We start from the raw sequence: 17,544 nt of genomic DNA, 5'->3' as shown, positions 1-17,544 counted from the left end.
GCGGCGAACTTACTTTTCGTGCGGCCATCGATCGTCCTTTGTGCCTCGACGTTGAACAGTGGCGTCGCACTTGATCGGTGCCATCCCGATCTGGTGGGGCAGCGTCATACTCGATCGGCACCGTGATCTTTGCGGGGCGGCGTCGTACTTGATCAGCACCATTTCGATCTTTGCGGGGCAGCGTCGTACTCAATCAGCACCATCGTACCCAAGGGTCATGGTGCCGATATGGTCCGTCATATTGACTTTGAGGCTCTAGTTGGTACATGTGGCTATGGATAGTTGTCATAGGGCATGTTACCAAATTGTGCTATATGAAATTGTGAAGCTGCTAACTAATTTTATTGGTGCTGTTTTTGCTGAGCTTCTCTCTCTTTTATTAATTTATATTTATCTAACCTCACATTTTAATCTTAATTTTTTTACTTAGTCTTTTTTTTTTTACCTTGCAAGGTCTTTTTACTAATATATATTTTTAATTATTTACAATTAATATTTAGATCCTATTTGATTCTTTCATCTTTCTTCCTCCCATCGACCTCTCCAGAGCTGATTTATCTGGATCGAGGTTATGTTTTTAGGGCACTTAATTATGTTGACTCCAATATGACTTTAAATGTGTGTTGTTTTGTATGTTAAGTCAAATATGTATTTCTCTCAATTGTATTTTCTAATAAATGTTATCTCTTATCTCATCTAAAAGGAAACCTTGTTTTAGGTGGCGTTTATTTGGGCTACACCATGTCATATTCGTGAATGTAAATTATAAGCATTTTAAACTGTCCCTCCATAGCTCCACACTAATTTTATTATTGATCTTAATCGTCCCTCCTTTTAAATTAGAAAAATAAATACTAAGTCAGAAGATTAAGAAAGAAATCGTGAGGATAGAGGGAGGATCATGAAAAAGAGCTTTCACCCTTATCCAATAATTATTAATAATTATGTATACCCATAAAAGCACACAGAGAGAGCGAGTGGTCCGTCAACGTGTAGTGTACGTGTCTCACGGAGGCTCAACAAAGACACATCTATATCATTCTAAGAAAAGAATTGGATCACATCCACGAGTGGCAGCCCCGCTCGCCGCAGACGCCTTCCGGTCCAGGAACAAGAAATGCTGTCGTTACCGGCCTCCGGTGTCCCGCCGCCGTCCACCTCCCCTTTCTCGTCCGCACCCGGAACAACCCTCAGGTAGACCACCACCCCGACTCTCTCCCTCTTTGTTCCTATGGGTAGGTGGTTGCAACCATCTCCCAGGTTCGCTCTTATCTAGATTCGATGACGATGAGCCCAAGGTGGGATTTTGCTTTGGGAAATTGTATTCGGAGGTCTTCAATTGTCCTTGGAGTGTTGTGTTTGGGGGTAGTTCTATAATTTGGACATGGTATTCTGATCAAATCGAGGATTTTTGGAGAGCTTTGTGCGCCTATTTTAAGGGAAAGAAGGACTTTAGGGATTCGTTTCCACACCCTACCTTTGTGGGTACCTGATTTTGTTGTTTCAATAATTTGAACTTGCTTTCAGTTTTAATCTTCCCTAGGTTGTTCCTTCTTGTTCTTCCGACATTGCAAAACCCCTTATTTCGTGCTTATGGATATATGTGTATGATTCGGAGTTCCAAGTTTGCTTTAGTGGCACAAGCCCTCCGATTTACCACTGGCAGCAGTGCTTGTGAATTCTATTGATGAGAATGTAGGACAGTAGAATCTTGTACATTTAAATGTTTTGGAGGACTGTACCTTTTTTTACCTCTTTGGCTACATCAAACGGCCAGATATCAGAGTAGATGTGTATGATAAACAACTATTGGCAAAAAAGTGTAAACATAATTAAAGTCTCGATTAGAGATTTATATCTTTATTGAATTGATGGAACACTAACGAACAATGTTTCTTTGCGTTTGCCATATTGGTCTTTTTAATTTTTGTATGTTACACAGTCTTTTGTTTATAATTCATGTGATAAATCGTATGGGCCAGCTCCCATTATATATGAATTTAAAAGAAATACTCAAACACACATACATTTATATGTATGTACTTACATACACATGGATGTAGAAGGGGCATCCGTCTCTGTTTGTTTGAGAAACTATGTACACAGTTTCTTTCTACTTGCCTTTGGTTGTAGTGTTTCTAGGGTTGGTCAGAAACAGCTGCTTGAGGGAAGCTATCTTGCTATTACTGTTAGGCTGTTTGTTCAATGCTATCGTGACTTTTGACTCTTTGTCTGGTGTATACTTTAGAATGCACAGACTCTCATGTAGTGAGTAGCCAACGGCATCTCATGACATTGACTAAGATTGTATATTAAGATCTGTGCAATGATGTGCTTATTGGTTAACTTACCATAATCATGCAAGTTAAACTGTTAGCTGCTGATATCACTCATTTACTATTTTAAATCCATTTCCTTTTTTACCCACCATGTTTAAATGGGAGAATCATAAAGTTACTCTACTTATATTGAAGTTGAGAGAACTGTTACTTCTGCTGGAACATTCTGAACTTATTATTCAACAAAATGTTTATCTCTTGTTCCATGTGGATTGTGTATATAAATAATCTGTTCTTTCCTTTTCTTCTAGACGGAGTTTGCAAAGCAGACAATGGGCAAATACTTTAATTTGGATCAGCAATAGACAAAGATTACTGGCTTTTGCAAATGTAAATGTGTGCACTGGACCTCTCCTTAATGTTTCTTTTTTTGCTTCTAATTTGATCATGATTTAGTAGGCACATGCCAAACAAAAGAAGGTAAAAACTGCCTCTAAGAAAGGAAGCCTATTGCTAAATCAGTTCCTGATTTTGTTGTTGACAGTAAAATTTAATTAGGATCAATGAAGCTGACTATATGAATGGCTCATGAAGCTAGGTGAATTGTGCTTCCTGGTTGTATGAGTCACGAATTCTCTCAAAATATAAATTTTTGAATTTAAAATTTAATTAATATTTAGAAATTTGTACTTTGAATTCCTTAACTTGTTCACCAATTATTTGGAGCCATGTGCAAATTTAACGCTTATTTCTATAACATAATATGCAACTTTTGTAGTTGATGGGGGATTAAAGGTGTGACTATTTGGGCCGGTAAGAGTCTCAAAATGGTCAGTTACCTGGGTTATATACAGAGTGATCCATACTCATATGTAGGCATCGAATATGTCAATGAGTCATCTTTTTCCTTTATTTTCATAGTTCTTTCCATCTTCCTTTCGCTACTGTTTAAAGCTGAAATAGGGTTTGCCAACTTTTCATTGCTCATGCACAAGCAGTCGTCATGGTCACATTTTGGGGTTGGTTTCTTAGCACCAACCTGCACAAGGGACAACAAATGGCCTTAGAACAAAATTTCATGCTTCTCGATTCTTTTTCATAGAACTCTCTTTTTTTATCTTTAATTAATTTTATTAGTTTTCTTATTCAAAATTTTGCCTAGTTCAAATTTCTTGCTCTAAATGTAATTTGTTTTATAGTTAATTGTGTCAAATTTAATATTGTTATAAGATATAAAAGCCCTAGAATTGTTGTTGTAATCATCGATAATTTCTATCTTAACATAAATTAATTATTATAAATAATGTATTGTTTTATTATTAATTTCTATGTCCTTGTACTATAGTTAAGAAAATGATTAAATTTGGTTTCCTTAATCATGTGGACTAGTTAGGAATTCTACTAATCAATTAAATTATTAATTGATTTATTTCTTAATGAGTGATTTGATTTTTAGGAAGTAAATAGTTTATATTCTATTTTTGTTTGTGAACCATAAGAAATGAATATTATATTTCTCTTGAAAGCAAAATAAAAATTAAATTATTATTTATATTTCGGAGTGATCTCATCTTCATCTTCTCTCATATAAACGTGACTACTCTTCTCTCATTCCTCATTGAGCCTAACAATAGGAGGATTGAGGATATGACTTCCCAAGAAGATAATCTCAAGGAAAGAATAATCGAGGAGAGGTAGAATCTTTTTTTTTAAATTAGTTTTGATTTATGTTTTGAAATCTTGATGTTGGGATTGTTATAATTTTATGATGCATAATAATATTTTAATTTTAAAAATTTATGATTAGTAAATAATGATAATTGATTTATGATGTTAGAATGATTATTTGATTTATAATGATCTTTTAAATTTAAATGAATTTCAAGATTGATTTAATTATTAAAACTCTTATTTCTGGATTAACATAATAGTTTTGATTTATTTAATTAGATATATTTGTGTTTCAAGAATTATGTATAAATTTATATGACTTAATTAGTTTTAAATTTAAGATCATGAATTTAAATTCTTTAATTTATGGATTTAAGTTATTTTTTAATGATTTAAAATATTAAAATCTAATTTGATAATAGGAGTCTAACTAGCGTCTAAATTGAGTCAGGTTGATCTATCAAACCAGATCGACTCAACATGTATGATCCAGTCTATGTGGCCAAGCCCAGCCCAGCCCAGTCCACATGACTAGGCATGATCCAGCCCATGTGATATGGCTAAGCATGACCCAGCCCAAATAGCTAGGTAGGAGCCAACCTATGTGGCAAGATACAACCCAACTCATGTGGCCAGATATGATTTAGCTTATATGGTCATGTACGACCCAACCCATGTGGCAAAGTACGACTCAATCCATGTGGTTAGATAGCAGCCAGCCCATGTGGTATGGTATGACCCAACCCATGTGGCCAAGTATGGTTCAGCTTATGCGGTTATGTATGATCCAGTCCATGTGGTCAGATACGACCCCAACTCATGTGTGTAAGTACAATCCAACTCGCGAGCCAAGCATGACCCAGTTCAGTGGTAAGGCTTAGCCCAACTTGTGAGTGAGTCTTAGCCTAGTCCGTGAAGTTAAGCCTTCCCAACTATGTGATTGGCGCTAAACACATCGTCGCTCCTCTATCCAGCCTGTTGTACCTCAACCCAACCTATTACTTAGGACAAGCACGTGCGGCACACGTGACCCATCCAAGACTCAGGTGGGTTGGTTCGGTTTGGGCTAGCACTATACGACATAGTCCGATTTCCTTTCCCTTTATTGGTTTGAGTTCGTTAATTGACTAAATTAGACATGTTTGATTAGTTAAAGTTAGTTTAGGGTGATTCCAGATCAACTTGATTAGTTCACTTGACCTAATCGAAATTAATCAAATCTAAATTAGACCAGTCTAGGGTGATTCCGGATCAATTCTATAAGGATTTGAGGTTGGTTCTGTTAGGTCATAATTGAATTGAGTTTGGTTTAAGTTAATTGAGCTATTCCAATTAGGGTTTTGGTTGATTGAAGACTATTGAAATATTGATGTTTTATGCTTTTATGATTTAATGAACTTAAAGGTTTTATATGAAGATTTCATTTGAAAATGATTATTGGCCTTCTACTTTTCTTAAGTTTATGATATTGATATGATTGTTATCATGTAATAAATGTGACAAAGCTAGTGGTTTACATTGGAAGTGCAACCTGTGAACGAAGTTGTAGGCCCATCACAGTGCGGAGCCACCAATAAACATAGTCTAGCAGATAATTCATCAAGCATGGTCTCTCATAATATTTTATCATATTGATTTCTTGATACATGCGTGAGTGACTAGATGAGTGTAAATAAATGATCATGGATGTTTATGTATCCCTGTTGAGGGTAAGTATAGCGATTCCATTCGGGGATTAGCGGGCCGTCAGACGTGATTGTTAGACGGTTCCTTCATCCGCTGTTGGGAGGAATGTATCCCCACTTAGGCGGGTGAGGAATACCACTCTATCTGCTGTTGGGAGTTCAATATGGGTTATCTTCATCCGTTGTTGGGTGGAATCTATCCCGTGTAGTATGTCTCTACATCCGCTATTGGGAGAGTACAGCATCGGGTGTGATATTCGTCTTTTTTATCTGATAATAATATGTTTGTTGCATGTGGTTGATCCATGATTTTATTTATTACATAAGAAATTATCATTGTTTTTCTAATGCATAAGTTTTATAAGGAGTCGATATATTATCACTTCCTATTAAATAATTATTTATATATATTTTACGAATATTGAAGATTATTTTTATGATTTTTCATAGGTTCTACCAGCATGTGTGATTACTAATATATTTTTATCTTATATTTATTTTCAGAGTAATCTATTACTTTGTAATAGATCTAAAGCTTGAGTGGTTGTGACCCTACCAAAAAGATGTGGTTCTTTTTTTAATTAATAAAATATTTACTATTGTAAAGACAAAGATTTAAATTCGAAAAAAAAAGAAAGAAGTGTTTTTTGTAAATTATGAATAATAAAATGATAATTTATTGTATTTTATAAATCTGGGATGTGACAGTTGGTCTTTTCAAATATTATACAGATGTGCCTTTTGAACTTTGTCAACAAAATACTGGAGCAGAAAATAATCTGATAAATATATTACTTCCATTTATATTTGTCAAACTAATTTTGTGTATGGTGTTGAATTCCTAATTTATATTGTTCAGATCACATGGTGTAGTTATGTGAGACACAAAATTATCATGAATTGGAATGCAGAATCTGGATTATGGTTCAAGTGGGTGGAGTAATAACAATAAATACTGCTTTTCTCCAACAAATGTCTTCCAAATTAGGATATATATGGACTTATAAGCTTAACTTGTAAATATTGTGCTTAGGAATTTAACAAAAGCAAACCAAATCTGGATCTAGTATCCTTTCAATTTGATTCCGACATAGTTTCCATTGATATATGTCTAAAGTTCTCACCTGACATAGATATATGCATATATACATGTATACACATGCATAATATTGAGCTTATGAATGTCAAATTCCGACTCTCCTTCTGACATAGCTTTGACACCTTCATGGTGTCATTATGTAACTCATGTCCTTATGTTACTTTTTATGGTTCAATTATCTAGGCATCTCGAGGAAAAGGAAGTTCAAGTGGCGAAATCATAATGGTTGATCCCATAGAAGCCAAACAGTTAGCTGCCAAACAGATGCAAGAAATTCAGGTTAAAGAAAAGCTCAAAGTAAGCAAATGTAGTCATTTTGAAAATTGAGTAATGAACAATTGATGAGTACAATGATGCATTCATATGATCATCGTGCACATAAATTTTCGCCAATGTAGTAAGCAGTAGCTTTTCTTCTTTTCTTGTTATTTGCTTTTTCTACTTTTAATCAATTAGTCTCGTTGGCAGAACAGATTGCATAACCAGATGGAGAATTTTACCTAGATTGTCATTTTAATACTTGATGAAAGTACTTTTGCATCTATGCTCGATGGCCTTTTTGTGTGAGAAAAATGTTTTAGTATTTAGTTAGCAAAAAGAGCCAAGAATGCAAAGAAACATAAATGTTATAATAGGCTAGGCTACTGGAAGTTTGAGCATGGTTGCTTCTTTCAGGCCTTGGTCAACTCACGCGAGCCATGGTGGATAAGCCTTGACCTGACTTGTATTCAACCCATGCCTTTTCTGTAAGCTTATGGGGATTGTTCAGAACATTATGTCACCAACTTTGCCTTTAAAAACAGCCTGATTAACAAGTTGAAGTCCCAGCTGGCATCAGAAAGTTTGGGTCACCTCTGCTCAAGGCAAAACTATGGATAGTTGCAATCGTAGGCGGAGAGGTGGTGAAAGGAGAACCAGCAGTTGTGGATAGCAATAGTGGTATAAGGAGAGATGATCAAGCATTAGGTGGCGGTGGTAGAGGCAGGGGCAGAGGCAGAGTCAAATATTCTTTTCAGGGAATGGGGGCAAGTGCTTTCCTAGAATTTCAAATTGTTTCTTTAATGCAGTTTACCAATATTAGCTGCTAAATATGTAGCATAAGAAGTATTACAAAATAATTTATTCGGGTTGCAGTTCATGTGTTTCAGTGATTCTCAAGCAGTATTAACTGAGTAGGGAAAGGCTAAGATGGTATCTTGTAATAATCATCACTTCTGTAGATCTTAGGAGCTTGGAGTTACAGAAATGCATTCATAATGCTTTATTGAAGTTATTACCCGACATAGAAGTAAATGAAGCTTTGCAACTAAATTGGCAAGTCATTTCTTCTATAGATCTTAGGTTCAGATTTTGTTTTTGTTATCCTTAGTATGTAATTCATTTTTTCTTAGAAAAATGGTTACAAGTTGCATTTGATGCATCTAAAATAGAGGCCAGTGAAAATTTTCAAGCAGGTCAATCAGAAACAATTATGGAGAATATTGGAAATAGATGAAGTTTCTTAGTTACCACAGATAACTATGTTAACATTGAAATTCCAAATGACTAACTTGTCATCTAGTAATCTAGAGAAATAGCTCTGGAGAATTTCTTGAGCTACCGAACATTAATTGTTAAAACCAAAGCCACTTGAGCAATCCTTTTGATAAAGATTCTTTGTTATAACTCACTATGAGAGAGGGGAACAACAAAGATTCACAACAATACATCTACTATCTTGTTTATGCCGGGAAGTACAACTTCTCAATTATTTTATTGATTAGAGAAGGAATAGGAAGTTAAGGTTATCTTTGGTGATATTTGAGGGAGCATGTATAATTTGTTAGACAAAGATACTTTATTATTATTTATATTGTGGGAATGAATTTTTGATTCCTGACAATTCTGCACAGATTTTTTAGACCTCTGTAGGTTGTGCAAGTGGAAGCATCCTTGCTTCACTCGTTTATGTTTTGGAAACACATCTGCCAGCTAGGAGTGATGCTGCCAAGTAGGCAATTATTGAAAGTATGGAACTGGCAATTTTTGTGGGGATCTTCATGAATTGGTGAGAGTAGATATGCTAGGATAAAGGAAACATTGTGTAACATTTAATCTCTTCTATTCTTATGGAGTGAGAGGTGGGATGCTATTCCCAACGAGTGACTGTCCAATTCATTCAACATACTAGACTAGATAGTCTGCTTAAATTAAACAAAATAAATCAGTACAAACTCCAATAAGAATATAATGATGTAGTCAATTATGTAGATTCATAATATGATCAGAAAACAACAAGTATTTGTTGATTCTCAACATTTTGTGTCCTACTTTTTTTATCATCAGATTTATTGAAGTAAAACATTGTAAAGCTCATTCTCAACTTTTTTTGTGCATGGTTTTAATTGGTCATTTGATTCGCTAACGTACTGCAATGCTCCAAGTTCCTTATTAAGAATGGTCAATTGACATGATAAGATTTTGTGAGTTACATCCCTCATTAGCATTCTAACTTGTGTGATCTAGAGGCTAATTGTTTCTGCATGCTTCATTGATCAGTCATTCTACCTGCACAAACTTAAAATTCTGTTGCTATGCTCTGTGTTCAGAGGCGGCGTCAAGCTGAAGCAGTTAATGGAACTTTAGCAATGATCGGCCTCACAGCTGGATTGGTCGTTGAGGGCCAGACTGGAAAGGGGATCTTAGGCCAGGTACTTATAATTAAATACCATGCATCATATCATGTTTCTGATTGCCATATCATCATAAATGACACCAGCCTTTTCCCTTCAGCTCGCTGGATATTGGGATGCCATCACAAGCTTTTTTACTCGATAGTTCATCACCGCTTGGAAGGATTTGAGCTATTTGATACATCATTTGCGAGTAGAAGACAGAAAACCTAAGTCCTCGCTCAAACGAGGATAGCAGGGCTCCACAATCATATTGTTTTCATCTTGTAAAGCTGTTCGATGGACTCAGAAGGATGTGCAAACTTGTTTTGGTTTTGCAACAAGTGAGACTTTCTGTATACAAGGAGAAGCTGGCATTGCTGACCAACTTGATATTGAGAGACACAAGCTGGAATCATAATTGAAATGCCAACTAACAGGTTGTGGTGGTAGCATCACATGCAGCTGCCATTGTCGAGAAAGTACCCTATAAAACTGGGTTTCCAGCCTGGCCTGTAACACTGCTGAAGTGTTCGATTGTGATTTGCTGCTGGAATTAGGCACCACTGTTGGCTCTTTTGTCCTGCCCATTAGCTGGCTACTGTAGCTCAGATCGATAAATGCCATCTAAAATCTTCTCTGCTGTAAAATCTTAAACGAAATGGCATTCCAGTTTTCCTATCAAATCTTCTTGTCAGTGTCATGCAGACCATGTTTCATGTGGGCTAGTGTCGATACATCTAAGCAACATGTGAACCTCGGGATGATCTGAACTCAGACATCTCCAGAACAACTTGAGGTAAATTGTTGCATCGGTTTGGTACATTGCATGTTGCAAGATTAAAATAGAAGAACAAGCCAACCTTGCCAAGCTTTGAATCGTCACTATAGCATTTTCTAAGTCCGAGTTGTCGAGATAGGGATAACATTACTATAGCATATTCTGATGCCTCCACAACTTTGAATTGTCGATCAATTCAACTCTCTCTCTCTCTCTCTCTCTCTCTCTCTGCTAAAAGTCAAAGTGGCAGAACAAAGAATGATAAAGAGTTACAACTCCTCACGTTTATCCAATCACCCAATGAGTTAATGTGCAGACAATTGCAGGCAGAGGAGGACGCAGCAGTGGAAGGTGGACATCAAGGAAGAAAGGTCTGACAACAACCCCAGGAAACCAATACAGTGAGAGGGAGAGGACACCATCAGGGGGAGGACCAAAACCAGAGCAGCCAACAGTGGCGTCCACGTTGGGACTGCATTGGCCACAAGAACAAGATACGAAGGGGATGACTTCTCCCTCTCAATGCACCGACATCGGACGCGGAGCAGAGCTCGGAAACACGCGAAGCGTAACGTCCGCGTCGCAGTCTGTGGTTGGGAGTCACTCGTCCTTGCTCATCGACATGGACTTGGTCCTTTCCGGAGCTTTTCGCAGTTGACCACGCTGGGGAGTTACGAACAGGTTGCAGACATGAGAAAGCGTACTGATCCACCACGTTGTGACCACTTTGACCTGAAGTGCCCGTTAGTTCCACTTAGATCTTTGAGATGCTTTAAGATCAACCCTCTTGGAAAAGCCAACAGTCCAAGGTTCATCGCTACAAGGTTGACCTATGCACCATAAATTACTCACAAAGGTCATCTCATGTGGCGTTGACCGTGTGATCCAATGCTTTCAAGAGCTTCAAGATCATCACACCCAAGGGATGATCAAATGCTTAGTGTTTTGAAGTACTGACAAGACCATCCCTTTCAAAGATGATAGAGAACTTAACCTTGTGAAATGCCTTATAATATCATCTCACCAAGGGGTGATTGCCCACTTTGGGTTTCTGAAACGTTCACAAGATCGTTCCACCGAGGAATGTCCGACCACCGAACGCTCCGAAGTGCTTCTAGGTAGGCCAGTTCTTACATGGATGATCGACTATTCAAGACTTCGAATTTATGTGAGATCATGACATCCAGGGATGACCGACCACTTAGTCCTCCAATGGCGCTCAAAAGTCAACCCACTAGGTCAACCATTTCAAAGACATGCTAATAGGAGTGTTCTCATTTATACAAATCAACTTTTTCCAAAGATGTTGATGCACTGGACGTGCTTGAGAACTCCAACCACAAAGTTGGCGGCGTTGACCAACCATTCATGTTCAGTATACAACGCTAACATTTCTCCTTGGATCAATCGTCTCTTCTTATACATCTCATCCGTTAAAAGTCAACCTCTCTCTCTCTCTCTCTCTCTCTCTCTCTCGAAAATTTCTTCCAATTAAATACTAACTAAAAAGGAAACAGAGGGGATGAAGAATTGGATGAAAGATTAAAGAAATAATACATGAAGAAAACAGATCTAGAATAAAACCCTTTATATTTATATTATGTTGAAACATTTAGTTGGTGGCCACTGAAAAAGTGGACACATAGATTATATCCCATACAATTGAACATACCTCCCATGTGATTCCCGTGACATTAACTTTGGGAGGATCGATGACAGACTGTGGTTGTGTGAATGTTGCAGTATATCCTTCCACTAAACCACCATTGAATGCTTTCCCACCAAAGTGACGAAATTTCTTCCAAGAACAAAGAACAGAGATCCAACTGAACACTTCTGATGCTTGTTCTCATGACCTGGTAATTGTGACGAATTAATGTTCAAAGGACAGCACACATCAAATCCGAAGTAAAGCTCAAGGATTTCTGATTTAGATTCCACACATTTTCAGCAAGGTCATTTTGGATAAACATCAACACCAAATCTTTTCCAGTCAAAGAAGTGATCCCGTAAATGAAAATTCCATGATAATTTAATGCTCAGATTTCGTTCCCCCAAGGCAACAGAACAAGCAAACTCTTACAATGTTCATGGAACTGTCATTGGTGAGACACTTTGATAGCAGCTGTGGTTCATTCAATCATATAAATCCCTTATTTTGTTTGTTGTTTCAGAAAATTTTCGGTGACTAAAATGTTTCTGAATTCTTAGCTCATTGTCAAGATTGATCCATGCTAAACATCAAGCAATTAAGCCACTATCACATTCAGTATCTGTCACAAATATAAGTGAAAAACATACATATTGGAAGAACATGAGGGCGAAATGAAATTTCTTTAGAACTGTAACCATTTTTAAGAGCAAAAGAAAAAAAGAAACAAAAAGCTTCTATATGATATATTTACATCCGGGAAGGATTTTTATCTGGAATATAACTGCTAGTTTAACTTTGAGTATGATGGCTTCGCTTGATACAATATCTGAATATTTGTTCCCTGTGAAATATCCAAGCCAGCTGACTTTTTCAATGAAGTTTCAGCATCAATCTGCAGTAGATCCTTATGTAAACTGAATTCCTAGTTTTCCACATCCATCCTTCTAGTTCATGTGTTCCACCAACACACGCACAGGCTGGTTTAACTCCCACCTCAGAAAGTTTGGATCATTTTGGAATAATCTGACAAACAATATGCACTTGCTTAGAGAGAACCTTCAAATGACACTTGAAGCTGTGCAGGTCTGGGTGGTTGTACAGATGATGCATTGGCCAGGCCTTGAAGCATTTTTATGATGTCCACTGTATCGTCAAGATAATACTTAGCCTTGCTTGGTTTTTGGCCAACTGTGCATGCAAAGACTTCTGCAATTGCTGGGACTGATGAATTGTTTGTGTAACTGCTGATGCTCTCAAACATATCTTCATCTGACCGGTCATCGCCTATGCATAGTACAAAGTCTGGGGCCTTTCCAGTGCTCAACATGGTTGCCATGAGATTATCAACGACCATGCCTTTGCTTATCCCCTACGCGTAGGTCAGGTCAACATTGAATAAAAAAAGGGAGGAGGAAAAGTAATAATAAAAGAAGACTAGCAACCCAAATAAGCCAAGGTGGTCAAGGCTGAACATATCCCCTACGTGTAAGACAGGTCAATATTGAATAAAACAAGGGAGGAAAAGAAGACTAGCAACCAAGATAAGCCAAGGCAGTCAAGGCTGAACAAAACTAGGAAGCACAAATGATAATAAAAGGACACCTGGCAACCCAAGCCAAGGGAGAACCATCCTTTCTTTTTTTTTCCTTTGATAGAATTCTAATCAAAATGTGTGAGGACATTCACAAATGATCAAAAGACACTGTAGCCATATGTAAGGTGGGCATTTTCCATCAAAAGTCAACCCTAAACCATGCACCTTAATTTTAAAAGCTAAGTTTTTTCTTATTTTAATCATGATAGTCATGGATGTAACATTGAAACTTCTTTTGTTCAGATTTAAAGCATGTGATTTAGAAAAGGTGATAAAAATCATGTCAACATCTTCATACCTGAGGATTTATTTCAACAATGTGCTGGCCCCTTTTCACAACCACGGGTTCATTGGCAAGCACGTTCTCAAGGTGATCAAGAAGTTCTTTCGCTTGGCAAGAACCAAAATCCGGATCAGCCTCTTGATGATGCCAAACTAAGGCACTTTCTTTATGTTCTATGGAGGATCCATCCGTTGCTTCCATGTAAAGTCTCATTACAGGTTCTGCAATCTTCTTCCAATCAAAGTCTGTGGCTAACATGCACAATTCCCATGGAGCATCCTTGTTCCACCTGCACTCCAATGGCAACCAGTCAGTCACAAGATAATAGCACCTTCCCTTCAGTTTTGATCAAACAAGGTGTATAAACCAATCAATTCAGAATTTCAGATGTCATTACTTGGTTATGATAGCCAGTTAGAAACCAGATCATCATAATACATTGAATAAATGCAGAAACATTCAAATACATACAGTTACACTTCTCTTACATATCTTAATCACAGTATTACTATGGAAGTTCATTTCATCTTCTGAAGACATTTAAAATGGCTGACTATAATAATGTTACTGAATCCAGTTTTATCAGGTTCAACCATCTGTGAACTTCTATGCCATGTGATGTACCACTTCAGAAAGCAAACTTTGTTGCATTCATTCATGTGGCAATTTCTATTCCTTTCAAGTGTTACCTATATTTTCCACATCCTCTGACAAAGGAAAGCCTTTGCATTATTTATAACTCACAAAATTTGTATAATAAATGGAAAGGTAGTCTGATGCATGAGAATCTTATCAATGTGAGGTCCAGGTAGGATAAATCTAAACAGGCTTATTTTATATACAAGGATGCCATCCTGGCACAAGTTGTATATTACATATTATATGGAAATGACTTGTCAAAACACAACAATGATGATTTTTGTGCATACTCCTGTTTATGTCATATGTTGTACCCCAACTTTTCAGATTCTCTTACCAAATTCTCTAACCAAAACTAAAAAATGCCATTATTGAACAACCAATTAAAGAAACGTAATTCGGTATTTCAATGCATATTACCTTGTGAAATATCCATGCTCCGCAGAGATCCCTAACTTCTCACATGGTGCAAACCACCTGCTCAACTCATCTTTCCCTCTACCGCTGACCAAGAAAACAATGTTCTTTGGGTCACTGCATAATCCATTCAGAACGGAAATAACTTCACTGCTTGGCTTTTTGTCAATAGAACTCGGTGGCATCATCGTCCCATCGTAATCAAGTAAGATAAGCCTACTGTTCGTCCTGTGGTATGCCGAGACGATATACTCAACCGACAGCTTCCTAAAATTAGGACCGAGAGCAACAACACGGAAGTTCATTCCGAACCCCATCCCCCAACACCTCCTAAGGTAATGATCTTTGCAAGCCCGCTGCAGGTCCTGATCGAAGGATTTTGCCCAATATGCAACATCATGGGAGCTGACATACTTATAATGCTTCTCATGCCGCAGCTGCTTCTCAGTCTCCGGCATGGTGATGGCCAAATTTATTGCCTCCGCCACAGCATCCACATTCCATGGATTAACACGAATGGCGCCGCTGAGAGATGGCGAGCACCCAATGAACTCTGACACCACAATCATACTTTTCTTTGGAGCATCCGCGAGTGCTGGGCTCTGCTGTCTGCAGACTGTGTAGTTGTATGGGACCAAATTCATTCCATCCCTCACTGGATTCACGATGCAGCACTCAGCCACCGCATAGAAGGCAGCCTTCTCATATGTTGGCACGGTGCGGTTGATCAATACAATGGGCTCGTATCCAGGTCCTCCGAAGCGCTCATTAATTCTCCTCGATATGGACCCTATCTCATCCCGGACCTCTTGCACATCCTTCCCCTCACTTCTTGCGGGGTTAGCGATCTGGACCATCACTGCCCGTCCTCTCAACTGCGGATGCTCTTCCAATAGCTGTTCCATTGCTAGAAGCTTCATTCCGATACCTTTGAAAAGATCAACATCGTCTACTCCCAGCATCAAGATCCTATCTTTATACTCCTCCGCAAGTTCTTGGACTTTGACGGTTGTCTCCGGAGAAGAAATCACCGATTCGTGCTGGTTCATGTCGATCCCAACAGGGAGGATCTTAACTGTGACCATCCTTCCGTAGTACTCGATGCCAATATAGCCTCTCTTGGACTGGTAATCCAAGCCGAGTAATCGGGAGCAAGCGGAGAGGAAATGGCGAGCGTAGTCGAAGGTGTGGAAGCCGACAAGATCGGCATTAAGGAGGGCTCGGAGGAGCTCATCGCGAACAGGAATGGTCCGGAAGATCTCGGAGGAAGGGAAGGGAGAATGAAGGAAAAATCCCAACTTTACGCGAGGGGAGCGCCTCCGGAGGAAGGTCGGGAGGGCAAGGAGGTGGTAATCATGGATCCACACGAGATCATCGTCGGGGTTGAGAAGCTCTATGAGACGGTCGGCAAAGAGCTTGTTAGCGGAGAGGTAGGACAGCCAGAGGGTGCGGTCGAAGGGGAGACCGCCGGGGGAGGACGGCGAGAGAGGGAGGAGGTAGTGGAGGAGGGGCCAGAGGTAGTGCTTGCAGAAGCCATGGTAGAAGCGGCGGTGGAGGTCGGCAGGAAGAAGGACGGGAAGGCAGCGGAAGCGATCGTAAAGGACGCGGGAGATGGCGGCGTGGGTGGCAGGGTCGATGGTGGCGGCGGCGGCCAGGGTGCCGACGTGGAAGACTTCGGCGGCGGGCGGGAGGCCGGAGCGCAGTTGGAGCGCGAGCGCGTCGGGGTCCCAGGAGAAAGAAAGGCCACCGGGCGCGGAGGGGTCAGGGGCGGCGCGAAGGGGGAGTCGGTGGGAGACAATGATCCGCCGCTCCCGCTGCGACGGGGAGGCGGGGGTGCCGTCGTCGGCCATGAGGCGGGGAAGGAGGGGAGGACGAAGAGGGGATGCGGCGAAGTCGGCGTCGTCACCGGCTGCCAGCTCGAGGAGGTTGGCGGAGGAGAAGGAGGGCATCGCTTGACCCGCTTCTGGATCTGGAGACAGAGTGAGGGTTAGGGTTAGGATGACGGCCGGTGGTGGCTATCGGAGGGTGTTACAGAAGAGGAAGAAGACAGAGCAGAAGGAAGAAGAGGTGGGGCGCATTCGGTGGTGATGGCGAGGGTTAGTGTTGCTGGACGCGGGCGCCGTTAAGCGTGGATTTAAGGGAATCGTAGAACCAGGGCGGTGACGATTAGAGAAAGGGGATCCGCTTCCTTGCTTTCTTCTATTTGTTTCTTTGGGATGAGTCTTTCTCGTCGGAGAGGATAGAAAGGGAAGGAGAAGGGAGATATGGGAAGAAGGGAAATGGATAGGGGAATGGAAAAGGGAAGTTTTGAACTGGAGGGTTTGGAGGTGTGGGGTCTCGGGCAGCTGGATGGGGTGACCGGGAGTAGGCGGTGGACTTTTCATATTTATCATGAGGTGAAATTACAAATTCGGGAAGGTTTTGAATTTACATAATAACTCGATTTCTTTCTTTCTTTCTTTCTTTCCCCTTTCTTTTATAATTTCTAAAATAAATATTGTGCTCATTTATATTCCAAAGAAAACTTCTAAAAATCCATTAAGATATGCTGTAGGCACTTCATCAGGAGCGGCGTCTGCTGTAGGCAAGTGATACGCTTGGTGTGATGCCCATGTACGATCCAAATCATGTATGTGCATGCACACCGTAGCTTTTTATCAGTCAGACTTCTCGGCGATAATTATCCATTCGCAATTTCCAGCTGGCTACGATCGCTTCCGATGATTCCTCCTCATCGTTCTCATGGATTTGGCATTCCATGGTGGCTAATAGTGCGATGAGCGGACGCGGA

General features: G+C 39.5%; 2 protein-coding genes across 5 annotated transcripts; one reads left to right on the top strand and one right to left on the bottom strand.

Moving 5' to 3' along the window:
* The first annotated feature begins 1,019 nt into the window (after positions 1–1,019).
* LOC103991948 (uncharacterized) lies at positions 1,020–10,088 on the top strand. 4 transcript variants are annotated; one of them, XM_065158855.1, is made up of 5 exons: positions 1,020–1,194; positions 2,591–2,669; positions 6,918–7,013; positions 9,323–9,424; positions 9,507–10,088. In XM_065158855.1, the coding sequence occupies exons 1-5, from the start codon at positions 1,118–1,120 to the stop codon at positions 9,549–9,551; spliced, it is 399 nt and encodes a 132-aa protein (XP_065014927.1). In that variant the 5' UTR covers positions 1,020–1,117; the 3' UTR covers positions 9,552–10,088. The 4 variants fall into 4 exon arrangements, with proteins under 4 accessions (XP_065014927.1, XP_065014926.1, XP_009409768.1 ...); XM_065158854.1 differs by having other exon boundaries at positions 1,021–1,194; positions 2,591–2,675; XM_009411493.3 differs by having other exon boundaries at positions 1,035–1,194; positions 6,918–7,031.
* A 2,313-nt stretch (positions 10,089–12,401) lies between these two features.
* LOC135643322 (probable alpha,alpha-trehalose-phosphate synthase [UDP-forming] 9) lies at positions 12,402–17,045 on the bottom strand. Its single transcript, XM_065160131.1, has 3 exons — positions 14,757–17,045; positions 13,713–13,986; positions 12,402–13,189 (listed from the first exon to the last, which is right to left on the bottom strand). Exons 1-3 carry the CDS (start codon positions 16,700–16,702, stop codon positions 12,866–12,868), a joined length of 2,544 nt encoding a protein of 847 aa, XP_065016203.1. The 5' UTR covers positions 16,703–17,045; the 3' UTR covers positions 12,402–12,865.
* Positions 17,046–17,544: the final 499 nt, after the last annotated feature.

This window comes from Musa acuminata, chromosome BXJ3-7 (genome assembly GCF_036884655.1).
Source record: "Musa acuminata AAA Group cultivar baxijiao chromosome BXJ3-7, Cavendish_Baxijiao_AAA, whole genome shotgun sequence".
In the NCBI taxonomy this organism is placed as follows: Eukaryota; Viridiplantae; Streptophyta; class Magnoliopsida; order Zingiberales; family Musaceae; genus Musa; species Musa acuminata.
The sequence above is the reverse complement of the archived record's forward strand: the minus strand, read 5'-3'. Positions and strand labels throughout refer to the sequence as shown.

Coding starts and splice junctions, on each gene's coding strand:
- LOC103991948 (XM_009411492.3), top strand. CDS start 1,118: ATGCTGTCGTTACCGGCCTCCGGTGTCCCGCCGCCGTCCACCTCCCCT. Junction 1,195..2,590: donor GCACCCGGAACAACCCTCAG/GTAGACCACCAC, acceptor CTTTTCTTCTAG/ACGGAGTTTGCAAAGCAGAC. Junction 7,032..9,322: donor AGGTTAAAGAAAAGCTCAAA/GTAAGCAAATGT, acceptor CTCTGTGTTCAG/AGGCGGCGTCAAGCTGAAGC.
- LOC135643322 (XM_065160131.1), bottom strand. CDS start 16,702: ATGCCCTCCTTCTCCTCCGCCAACCTCCTCGAGCTGGCAGCCGGTGAC. Junction 13,987..14,756: donor GAGCATGGATATTTCACAAG/GTAATATGCATT, acceptor ATTGGAGTGCAG/GTGGAACAAGGATGCTCCAT. Junction 13,190..13,712: donor TTGTTGAAATAAATCCTCAG/GTATGAAGATGT, acceptor ACCTACGCGTAG/GGGATAAGCAAAGGCATGGT.